This window comes from Zonotrichia albicollis, chromosome 21 (genome assembly GCF_047830755.1).
Source record: "Zonotrichia albicollis isolate bZonAlb1 chromosome 21, bZonAlb1.hap1, whole genome shotgun sequence".
NCBI lineage: Eukaryota > Metazoa > Chordata > Aves > Passeriformes > Passerellidae > Zonotrichia > Zonotrichia albicollis.
In genome coordinates this window covers 9,538,691-9,551,002 of record NC_133839.1, presented here as the reverse complement: position 1 = coordinate 9,551,002, position 12,312 = coordinate 9,538,691, and the positions used below count along the sequence as shown (strand labels likewise).

Below are 12,312 nucleotides of genomic sequence, written 5' to 3'. Positions count from 1 at the left end.
CACTCTGTAGATTAATTTACAGGTGGTGCTGAACTGCCAGAAGCACTTCCAGCTCACTTGTTTTTTCTCACAGGAAGATATAAGACAGTTTTTGTGGTTTTTTTTTCCTTTTCCCAGAGCTGTGGGTCAGATAAATTTTCCTTTTTGCTTGAGACATTAATAAAAACAAACCCAAGCCAAATCCAGCCTGGCTGGGAGAAGATGCAGGACAAAAAGCAGCTGAAGGACAAGAATAGCTCCAGCTCCTTTGAATGCCACGAGAGCCTCACTCTACCCAACAATTTGCATATTTTCTCCATGCTAATTCATGCACAATCCTCTCCCCTCCTCATTGCAGCCTCCCACTTGGCCCTGCTGTTTCTGTCTCTCCAGGAGAGCTCTGGTGGCCCTCAGGCTGCTCCATCCTTTGTATGGAACACGCATTCACAGCTTCCCTTCTTGTTTGCCAAAACTCACCTAGACAGGGAGGGGATGCCCAGGATCTGCTCTCTAAATTTAACCAGTGCCAACGCTCCTTTTCTGGCCATTTTTATTTTTACCAGTCTGTTGTAAACACAGGGTTTGAGGAGATGGGGGAAGAACATCTCTTGGAGAGGCGACAGCAGCAGGAGCATCCCAGCCAGAGCTGTGACATCTTGTGGAGAGCAGGAGTTGTGGTCCCAATGTGACCCTGAGGGGCACAGGGAGGGGGACAGGCCAGGGTTGTGATCCTGTCCCCTTTCCCAGCTCCCAGGAGGAACTGGGATGTGCTGGTTGGTGCTGGTGCAGCCTCAGGACCAAGCCAGCTGTGTTTGGTGAAAGCCTCTGGTCTCTGTTCTCCATCCCACTCCTACAAATCCTGTGGGATGGGCTCCTGTCGCAGACATTTCTTCATAGAAATCCTTTCTTTGGGATTTCTCCTTCTTCTGGGAAGCAAAGGGCCCCAGAAGAAGAATGTAAACAATTGTTATCAGCTGCTGTGAAATGTAGCAGGTGTCCCTGTGATTGGCTCATCTTCCTTGTGTACCATTAAAGGCCAATCACAGGAGCAGCTCAGGGACAGATTCCCTGGGCAAAGAACTTTGTTATTCATTCTTTCTATTCTATTCTTAGCATAGCTGCTGTCTGCAACCTCTCTTTTTCTTCCTTTGAGTATAGTTATAATGTATTATATATCCTATATCAATAAATCAGCCTTCTGATCAAGAAACAAGATTCTCGTCCTTCTCTCACCACAGTGACCGTCTAAGGTCGCTGTAATAGGCTCCTTTAGGGACAGCCAGTGCTCCGCCTGTTAGATCACAAAATCCTTCAGGCTGTAAAACACCTTGAGATGATGGAGTCCAACTGAAGCAAGGCAAGGGAATCCAAGATGAAAAGCAGGGAGTGACTGGTCACAGAGCAGCACGAGGGGCTGCGCCTCTTCCTCCAGAGCAGGGCTGAAAATCAAAGCAAAGAACAGTTCCCATGTCCCAGGCAGACAGCAAATCCACAGCAGCCCCTGTTTCACCCCTGGCACCAGTGTGGGAAGCACATGGACACATCTTCCTGCAGAACCAACAGCGAGGGGAAAACTCTGCAGGTTTTACCTGCTCTCCTCACACAGCAGGGCACAAATCCCAGCCCAGGGCAGAATTCCCAGTGCAGGACACTTAAAATAAAACCCCACATGAAAAAATCGTGTTTTATGATTGTCTTTTTGCAAATATTACAATGAATGTTATATGTGTTGTGTTAGAAAGTGATGCTGTATTAATTCTCTTAAGTAGTGTGTTAAATGTAGTTTTAGGTTATAACAAATGTTAAAATAGAAACTGTGCTATGTAGGCTACTTTTTCTAAAGAAAGGACTGGCAGTGAGATAGCAGCCACAGGACACCTGAATCTTTCAGAGAAAGGGAATTTATTGCTCCCCTATGAGAAGAAATGAACTTCTTCCTGCCTCAAAGGCACTGCCCATGGAACTGGGGCTGATCTTCAATTTCCCTTCCAACCCACCTCAATCTGTGACTTTGGCTCCTTCTCTGGACACTTTTGAAGATCATCACAGACCTTCTGCAGCCAAAGAATGAAGGTCAGAAGCTTTTGGGACACAGAGCTTGGCTTGGCCACCACAGAGCTGGGCTTGTGGCCCCTGACCCACCTGCAGAGCTCCAAATGTCCCCTCCTGAAGGTCCAACATCTCCTGGAGCTGCAGCACCAACCAGGGCTTGTTTGGAGAAGCTCCTGAGGACCAGAGCGACTCGGATCCAGTGGCAGCCACTGGTGCAGTTTCCCACCGTGAATTCCAGAGGATCCTGGACTGAAACCTGCAGGAGAAGAGGAGGAGAGGATGAGCAAAGTGTCCCCTGTGGTGTTTCCTTCCACACAGCAGAGCCCTGGGGCCAAGAACGGGAAATTGGGGGTTAAGGAGCTCACCAAGAAGCTGGAATATTCTTTTATTCCTGAATTTGTCTTGGTATGAGAAGATCAATAAGAGAAAAACTCCTCTGGTGAAGTTTCTGCTGCTGTGAAGAAGGTGAAGAGCTGGTGGCCACACAATCTTCTCCTCCACGTCCAACCAAAACCACATTGGATTTTTGCACTGGAACTTCTCACTAAGAAGGAAAAAAACCAAACATACAACAAAGAAAATATTCCAGGCCTGGAATTCCTCCCCATGGTGGGTTTGGGTTGTATTTTACAGCATTTCTTTACCTTTAAGCACTTGCACTGCAGCTCTGCTGAACTTTCCAGGCTCCACGGGGGCAGGGGGGTCCTGGGGAAATCCCGCTGCAATCAACTCCAAGAAGAGATTCAACATCACGGGGGTTTAGGTGGAAACAGTAAACTTGATTTATTGGAAAAAAAAAATCTATTACATTTATTCCTTTATTACACAGGTTTAAAATATTTAAAAATAGCTCTTATGGGCATTACACTTAAATTTTATGACATGTTTATTGGACTTTGAAGAAATGTACAATACGGCATTTGACACTATATTTTAAAAAGGGCCTTATGTACTAGAAGTTTGGGTTTTTTTTTTTTCCATAGGTTTTATTTTTCTTATCAACATTTGTTCAAGTCAATATATATTAAGGGGAGGAGGGAAATAAAATTACACAAAAAGAAGGTCTGCAAATACAAGTAGTAATTTTATTGCAATATACCGTAGCTAAGTGGTCTGGGGGGGATTGGAACAGTTGGGAGCTCAGTACAATTACAACACTGTGGAATTCAACAGAGGAAATTTTTATTCTTTTTTCTTTTTTTTTCTTCTTCTTCAAGCAGAGAAACCAAAAGGGAAAAAAAAAAGAAAAAAAAGAAAAAAAGCTCCCTTGATGAGAAAATTGAGAAAATTGAGAACAGAATCCCATGACCTGGGCAGACACACACACACAGGTGTGGACAAATATCAAAATATCAGAAATATCAGGATATGGCTTTGCTGGGATGTGCAACCTTTCCTGCCCTTCCCGCTGTTGCCAAGGTGACTGAGAAGCTGAATTCCTTATTTATTATCCTAAATTCCTTTTCACTGCTCTGCTGCCCGGAGTCTGCAGTTTTTAGGGTAGCACCTTTTGGGTTTTTTTTTTAAATCCCCACAATTTAAAAATTTTTTAAATTTTTAAAGAGGGAGAGAGAGCACAGGAGAAGAAGGGAGAGGGATGGACACGGCTCCTCCAGGCCCCAAAAGCACCTCTGGCATCGCCGCTCCCTCCCTCGGATGCTGCTGCTCTCAATTTGGGCAGGAGGGGGGAAAAGACATCATATAAAGGCTTTTTTCACAGTAAATGTGATGTCTTTTCCTTGCTGGTGAAAAATCCCCCTTGAGCTGAACGCTCCGGGCTGAAGGATAATAATAATAATAATAATAATAATAATTTATAAAACCCCCACCTTGCAACGGTTATTTTCCAGCTGAGAGACCTGAAGAAGGAAAATGGGCAAGGAAGGGAAAATAAATGGGAAAAGAAGAGGGGTGTCAGCACGTTGGGAGCCGTGGAAGGAATAAGAAAGAGTGGGAAGAGCAGGAAAAATTGCAAATTCCCCGGATTGCTGGGCGGGCAGCACCCCCACGGCTTCAGGACACCCAACATCTCCATAAATTAGCACCACAAACGTTCAGCCACTGAGGACAATCTGCTCTGCTTCCAACCGGGAAAAGACGTGGATATCCTTGGGAAAACCAAATAATAATAATAATAATAATAAAAATTGTAGACATTTAATGTGTTTTTCTACATGGGCCTATCCAAGGAAGGAGAGGAGCAGGATTTGGCCAGAAGAGATAAGAAGGTGCCATGCATTTATCAGCAGCCAAAATCTGCCTGAAAGTGCCTAAAAAGCCAAGTGGGAGATTGGCCAGTGGCAGGGTATCCCCAGTGTTGTGTTAAAGTTATCAGATAGCACCACAGAGATATGTAAAAATAACTATAAAAAGCACCTTTTTTTTTCTTCTTTTTTTTTTTAAGGTTTTTTTATTTTATTCTTGATATTCAGAGAGGACAAATGGATTTCCCCTGCCACTGGGATCTGCCACTGGGAATGGATTCAGGTTTAATTCTTATCATTTTAAAGGAATGCTGAAAGAAAAAAAGAAGAATTAATTTAAAATATGGGTGTTAAGCAGGTGGATGAAAAGGCAGAGACTCAATGCAGATCCTGCTTTTAGATTAGGGGATTTGTTGGGAATTTTGTTTAAAAAGTGGCTTTAATTTCCTCATTTGGAAAGGAATCATTCCAAAAGGCATCTGTGGCTCAGGGGGCTGGTTTGCACCTGATCCTGGGGGAAATTCCAAGGCTCCAGATCCCAGTTTGGGGCTGGGAAGAGGCACAAGTGGGGACAGGAGCTGCTGTCTTCATTCCCAGCTGGAAGCTTGGCTGGGATGGGGTGGCTTCAATACAGACAAGGTCACACGCATGGTTTGAAGGCGGAGACATTCCAACATTTCAAATAAAATACGACACAAATATTTACTCACAAACATACAAAAATAGAAGCACCTTTAAGACAAGGCAAAGAGATGCCCAGTGTGACCTTGAGTCAGCACTTTGGAAAACGCGGAATGAGGCAAACTCAGCGGAGGAAACATGGAAAATTCTGGAATTGGCCATGCTGGAGCTGATCCAAACCTCGTGGAAGGCAACAAAACCCCTCTGAGGAGCTTCAGATCCAGGACTGCCAGGACTTCAACATTGAGCTGGACACGAGGAATTTCAAGTTTTTTCCATTTTTTTTTTTTCCTTAGGAGCAAACAAACGCTTCCTGGTGAGAAGAGGAGGAAGAGGAGGAGGCAGGAGGAGTTTGCTGGAGGTGGGCTCAGCTCGGTGGCAGCAGCAGGGACAGGGCCAGGTCTCCGTGTGTGGCTGTTGGTCATGAGATTCCATATCCATCCTGGGAATGGCTGAGGGGGGCACAGAGGGGCTGGGGCAGAACCAGGGACACAACAAAATAGGCGGGGAGGAGGAGGAGGAGGGGAAAAAAAAATAATAACCCATCGCTGTCCAGTTTCAGACCGTGCACGTGACGAGGAATTCTTTTTTTTTCTCCGTTTTTTTTCCTTTTTTCTCTTTTTTTGTTTTTAATTAAATGGCGCAATGAGGTTACGAGGTTGCTCATTTGGAGACTAGGTTCAGGTGGCTCTTTTAGCCCAGGAAGCAAGCTGGTCCCACCTCGAATCCAAATTTCTGTGCCGCTTCTCCGAAGTCATTGAACATGATGTCGACTATGGGCACCTGCTCCACTTTGGGCGTGTTGATCTCCAGGATGGTTTTCTGGTAGCCCTTCCTTGCCTGGAATGAGGGAAAGAGGAGCTCTGAGGATGCCTCCAAGCCAACATCAGCACAACTGAATAATCACCGCTCTGCTGGGAATGTGGGGGTGATTTTTGCTGGGAATTTTTGGACCCACATCGGAGTCACCACCACCCAAATAAATTTATTTGCATTTTTAACACACTGAAAAACCCTTGGGAGATGCCCAGAGCTTGGAGCAGAAGCAGATCACGACATTCTAGCTCTGCTCCAGCACATTTCCAGGCTGGAAAGGGAGCCTGGAAAAGTTGGGGCTGTGGAAAAGTTGTTTTCTCTCCCCCAGGACACACCTGGCTTGTTGGGCAAATGGTAGCAATTTAATTTGAATATATTAGTGAAAAGATCACATTTAAAGTTTGATAGAACTCACAAGGTGTTGCTGTCTTTTTATCATGCCTGGCGGCCACGGAGTTGTTTCCAAAATATAAATAATTATTAGAGGAGCAGAAGTACCCCCCGAGGGCATACAAAGCTGCACAAACAAGAGAATTTATGGAGCAGCTTTGGGTTCTACCTTTCCCTGTGATTTGTGTGGCTCGGGAGAACAGGCTGGAGCACAGCTATGAGCAAGGGCTGGAAGTTCAGGAAAAACATATTCATTTTGAGAAGAACATCAGCCCTGGCCTCAGCAGCCTCCCCACCACAGCAGGACTGTCCGGTTATCTCGGCTGTTTGAGGGGCCTGGAAAGGCCCGGAGTGGCCTTGGGGCAGCCCGCGTATCGAAGGACGAGAAGAGGCTTCAGTTCTTCTTTCGGTTTTTATGTTTATTAATTGTTTATCTAAAAGATTTTCTTTCAGCCAAACAGAGATCTGCTCAGCAGCCAGCCATGAGCACACAGTCTGCCCTCCGGGGCAGCCACGTATCTTTATACCCATTGTTACGTGTACAATATTTATCATTTTTCCCCAATACCATTTATTCTTATTACTCGGTGCACTCTCAGTAATAACCAATCCAAAGGTGCCACCATCACCAAAGAAGATGGAGGAGAAGAAGAAGAAGAAGAAGGACAGGACACGCCCCAATTCCTCCATCTTACTCCTCTAAACCCCCCTGTACAGAAATCCTAAACCCTGTGTCTCACCCTCTAATTAACCAATCCCTTCACCATTCACCCCGGTGAAACCCTCCTGTCCTCATACAGGTGTCGTCTCCTGTGTAGGATCAAAGTCCAGCCACCAGACACTTCTGGAACATTCCAGGACTCCCGGGCCCCCCAAGGTGGTCTCGGTGGCTCGGCACCTCAGGACTGAGATCCTGAGATCCGACACAGGACCTCTGTGGCAACCCCATGTGGGGCAGCCCAACCTCATCTCCACAGGGTAGGGCTCAATCCTGGAATCATTTATGATGGAAAAGACCTTTAGGATCGAGTCCAACCATTAACCCAGCACAGCTGAGCCCAGCAATTGGATGGGTTGTAGCACTCGCTCCCAAAAAAGACATAAAAGCACCTCTAAACCCCTGGTGGAGTTCTCTAAACTCCTAACAGCCTTTTATGGGTCTAAGAGTCAGATTAAAATCATCTTTAATGTAGAAAATCAATTGTAAACCCCAAACTCCTTTTAAGTAAATAGATAAATCTCAAATATCCTGCCTGTGCTTTGGGCAGCACGATCTGCCAGGGTAAAAGATTAATCCAATTTATCTGTCCAAAATGTGGAGGTTTTCAGGAGGCTCACCCCCTTTAAAATGTGAAATATGTGCTCCTCTAGCAAGCCTGAGATTCAGAATGGGAAGGGAGAGAAGGCCCTTTTCTCCCAAGGATGTTATGTCAGCAGGAGACACAAAAAAACTTGAGGACAAACTTCTCCTGAGTGTTTCCAGAAGGAGGCTGGATGCCCTTTCCCTCTCCAGGAATGTGTTAAAAGTTCTAATCTGATTTTCCTCATTGCTCCATCAGTAAAAAAAAAATCTGTTTGTGCCAGAACAGAAGCGTTTCAATCTCAAATTACACGAGGAGCTTTTTCTGTCAAACATCTCAATCTTTCTGTCCCGTGGGCTCCAAGTGCTGCAGTTCCAGAGGGTGGGAATTATTCATGTTTTTACACCAGCAAGCTGGGGCTCAAAATAAATGCATGCAACACCTGCTTTGCCAAATTTTTATCTCCTGAGGGCATAATTTTCAGAGTTTAAACCCAAATCAAGCATCCAAGAAGAGTTAGAAGGAAAGGGAGGGCGTGAGACACCTTTGGAAATGGTGGCTGTGCTTGTGCACCCCATGAGCAGCACAGCCCAGAGCCCTCCTGGCGCTGCAAAAACAAGAATTCCAACCAAACCCTTCCTGCTTTGCCTCCCAGAATTCCTGAAAGCAGTTACAAAGATTCTTATCAAACACTGAAAATTTCCAAACCAATTTCCAACCCCAATTTTCAGAATTCCTGAAAGAAAAGATCCTTATCAAACCCTGCCAATTCTCAGCTCCAATTTTCAGATTTTCTGGATGAATTACAAAGATCTTTATCAAACCCTGTGAATTCCCAACCCAAATTTTCAGGATTCCTGAAAGCAGTTACAAAGATCCCTATCAAACCCTGCAAATTCCAAACCCCAATTTTAAGAATTTCTTAAAGAAAAGATCCTTCTCAAACCCTGCCAATTCCCAGCTCCAATTTTCAGATTTTCTGGATGAATTACAAAGATCTTTATCAAACCCTGCACATTTCCAACCCAACCTGGCGCCATCGCTTGCCTCTCCCCATGTGAGGAATTGGGTGAGAGCAAAACCCCAGGGAGGCTTTTAAAACAACAAGCAGCACTTTTAGGCAGATAAATTGGATTAATCAGATTGATTTGACTCCTGGAGGTGCTGCAGCTTCCCCTGACTTCCAGCAGGATCATGGATTCCCATGGAATAATTCATTTCCAACTTAGGGAAGAGCACATTGATGTCTCCCATATCAAGGACAACCCTCAAGCACCAGAAATCTGGGGGTGATCTGCTCTGGGGAAGACGGTGCTGGCCAAGCAGAGGAGGGCTCAGAGGTGTCCCCAAGGTGTCCCCAAGGTGTCCCCAGGGCCAGGAGCCCCCACGTACCGCGCAGCCGTCGAGGGCAGGTCGGATGTAGGGGTTGTTGTCGTAGGACATCTCCTCGTCGTTGGAGCCCAGGAAGCGGATGGCCTTGTCGTAGCTGTTGGTGGTGGCATCGTGCCAGGCCACCGACTGGTAGCAGTTGTAGGTGATGTTCTGGCGGGCCGAGGCGCTCAGCAGACGCAGGAAGGTCATCTGCACCACCCCGATGGGGTTCCCGTCAGAGTCCACGTAGGAGAGCTGGGAGAGGGGACAAGGGACAACACTGGGCAGTGAGGGACAGGGAGACACAGCTGGGGGCTCTGAGGGACACCAGGGTCACCATGATATGCTCCTGAGGGACACCAGGGTCATCAGCACAGACACTGCTCCTGAGGGACACCAGGGTCATCAGCACAGACACTGCTCCTGAGGGACACCAGTGTCACATAAATACTGCTCCTGAGGGACACCAGGGTCACCAACACAGACACTGCTCCTGAGGGACACCAGTGTCATCAGCACAGACACTGCTCCTGAGGGACACCAGTGTCATAAATACTGCTCCTGAGGGACACAGGGTCATCAGCAAAGACACTGCTCCTGAAGGACACCATGGTCACCATAAACACTGCTCCTGAGGGACACCAGGGTCACCAACACAGACACGGCTCCTGAGGGACACCAGTGCCACACAAACACTGCTCCTGAGGGACACCAGGGTCACCACAGACACTGCTCCTGAGGGACACCAGTGTCACATAAATACTGCCCCTGAGGGACACCAGGGTCATCAGCACAGACACTGCTCCTGAGGGACACCAGGGTCACCATAAACACTGCTCCTGAGGGACACCAGGGTCACCAGCACAGACACTGCTCCTGAGGGACACCAGTGTCACATAAACACTGCTCCTGAGGGACACCAGTGCCACATAAACACTGCTCCTGAGGGACATCAGTGTCACCAACACAGACACTGCTCCTGAGGGACACCAGTGTCATAAATACTGCTCCTGAGGGACACAGGGTCATCAGCAAAGACACTGCTCCTGAAGGACACCATGGTCACCATAAACACTGCTCCTGAGGGACACCAGGGTCACCAACACAGACACGGCTCCTGAGGGACACCAGGGTCATCAGCACAGACACGGCTCCTGAGGGACACCAGGGTCACCACAGACACTGATCCTGAGGGACACCAGTGTCACATAAACACTGCTCCTGAGGGACACCAGGGTCATCAGCAAAGACACTGCTCCTGAAGGACACCATGGTCACCATAAACACTGCTCCTGAGGGACACCAGGGTCACCAACACAGACACTGCTCCTGAAGGACACCAGTGTCACATAAACACTGCTCCTGAGGGACACCAGTGTCACCACAGAGTTCCTGCTCTGCTCACCCAGGAACTTTTGTTCTCCTGCTGGATGGGGTGAGGGTGTGAGCAAAAAAATTAAATCTAAGGAGGGCAGGGAAAAATAGACAAGGGGATTTCAGCCCTGGCTGAGGGTGGAAATTTGGGGATATGTCTCAGGATTAAGCCAATATTGGGTGTATTTCTCCAGCTTTTGAAGAGGAGAGAAGGTGAATTTCTGTGAGGGTTCAAGGCTTTATTTTCCTGTCCTGTCTGACAAATTTCTAACTGCTGGGGGTGTTTTCTTCTGCACACTCTGGGGCATTCTCCATTCATTTTTCCTGTGGTTTGAAGCAATCCTGGCCCTGCTGGTGACAACTGGGGGCTGCCCTGGTTGGAAAAACTCAGCTCAGGTGAAGGGAAAATGGATTTGCTGCCCTGTTGTGAACACAGATTGTGAATCCCAGTCTTGCACACTGGGATTTGCTCCATTCTGCCCACCAGGCTCCTTTTTCTCCCATGTAGGAGAATTTATTCCTACAAAAAAAAATTATTGAAACCCAATCCCAGCACTTGTGGGATTCAGGACTTTGTGGGGATTTCACAGCCCACAAAATGAATTTTTGCAGGTATGAACTGACTGTGCTTGAGGTGGCATCTCCAAACCATTGCCCTGGATGGACTGAGGGTTTCTTTAGAAACAACCAGGAACAAAACCCAGGCACCCAACGCGGATCTCCTCCAGGTGCCACCAACCCTCCAGTTGTGGTGCAGGCTGCAAACAGTAGAAGAGATTGATTGATAACCACAAGAAAACACTGAATTAAAAGAGATAATCCAAATAAACAAAGATACCAACCGGTTTGTCAGGATGCTGCTGCACTGTCCTCCTGAGAGTTAAATGTGACTGACCAGGAGAGAGCCACGCATGCCAGGAGGAGCTACCAGAAAGCCACCAGCACGTGGAAGGAAGGGGACAAAAAATGCCAAGGACTTGTCACACACCCAGTGTGGCACTACTGAACTGCAAGACCTTTTTTTATTCAGTTTTATTTCAAACCAGTGCTTGTTTTGCAGCCTGGCTGCCTTTTAAGAGGTCTTTTGTTGTTCAGGCTGTGCAGATTTGGTGAAGCCCTGTCCCAGTTTTCCAGCTGGAGCCGCTGGGAGCTGGTTTTGTGCACAATGTTTGCTCAGTTTGGGAAAATTCAACATTTTCCTCTTTTCTCTGTGCTGGGAGGTGTCATGTGGCTGGGAGGATGATGATGGGATGGGATGGGATGGGATGGGATGGGATGGGATGGGATGGGATGGGATGGGATGGGATGGGATGGGATGGGATGGGATGGGATGGGATGGGTGCAGGCCTCATTAGAGCTGCTGGGAATTGTGTGTAACACACACAGAAAACATCTGCAAGCCTCTTGTCCCTCTAAACACAGCTTGGCTGCATCCTGAGGAAAGGTAAGGAATTGGCTCCAAGGGCTCTGTAGAATTGATTAATGATGGTGTGGGAGCATCAAACCCAGCTGGTTCGGTTGTATTTCATATTTACTGCACCTCTCTCACTTCAGGTTTCTCCAGAAGAAAGGCAGCATCTGTGCAAACCCAGGATTTATTTGGAGATCCTGACAGCACTGGAAATCTTCCCATTTGGGGAAGATTTGGGGTTCAGCCCCTCAAGACTCCAGGACCTTCTCCATGGAGAAACAGGAGCAGAGTTACACCCAGAGGGAAACTCAAACTCCTTTTGATTCTGCCATTCCACACACAAATTTCAGTTGAGGCAAATGTCTCCTCAATTTACCAATCTCATGGTTCTAGTACTGACTGAGGCAAAATCAGAGCTAATCTTAAAACAAACAAATAAATAAATAAATAAATATAATTTTTATGGCCTGTGTCTTTGACTGTTTTGTGGGTCTTCCACATACTGGTGGCTTTTTTTATTTTTCCAAATAGAAAAAAAGCAGGACAGGTGAAAAAAAAAAAAAAAAGAAAAAAAAGGCAGGAAAATGACAACACAAAAGGATGGAACAAAGAGAGCTCCAATAGCATCAGAAATGTTTTTATCTGGAAAAGAATAAGCCCTAAGCTCTAGGCTGGCAAGTGAGCCTCTAAGAGAGCTGGGAGAAGGAGAAGCAGGGGAGATGGAGAAGTGGAG

At 46.8% G+C, this 12,312-nt stretch overlaps 1 protein-coding gene across 2 annotated transcripts in view; it reads right to left on the bottom strand.

Moving 5' to 3' along the window:
* Positions 1–2,990: 2,990 nt before the first annotated feature.
* The window catches only part of COL5A1 (collagen type V alpha 1 chain), a 150,119-nt gene continuing 140,797 nt past the window's right edge, over positions 2,991–12,312 (bottom strand). For both annotated transcript variants that reach the window (XM_074556412.1, XM_074556413.1), the window contains exons 65-66: positions 8,816–9,049; positions 2,991–5,756 (exon numbers count right to left, since the gene is read on the bottom strand). In XM_074556412.1, the coding sequence (XP_074412513.1) occupies positions 5,610–5,756; positions 8,816–9,049 (381 nt within the window). In that variant the 3' untranslated portion in view covers positions 2,991–5,609. The remainder of the gene's footprint in view (positions 5,757–8,815; positions 9,050–12,312) is intronic.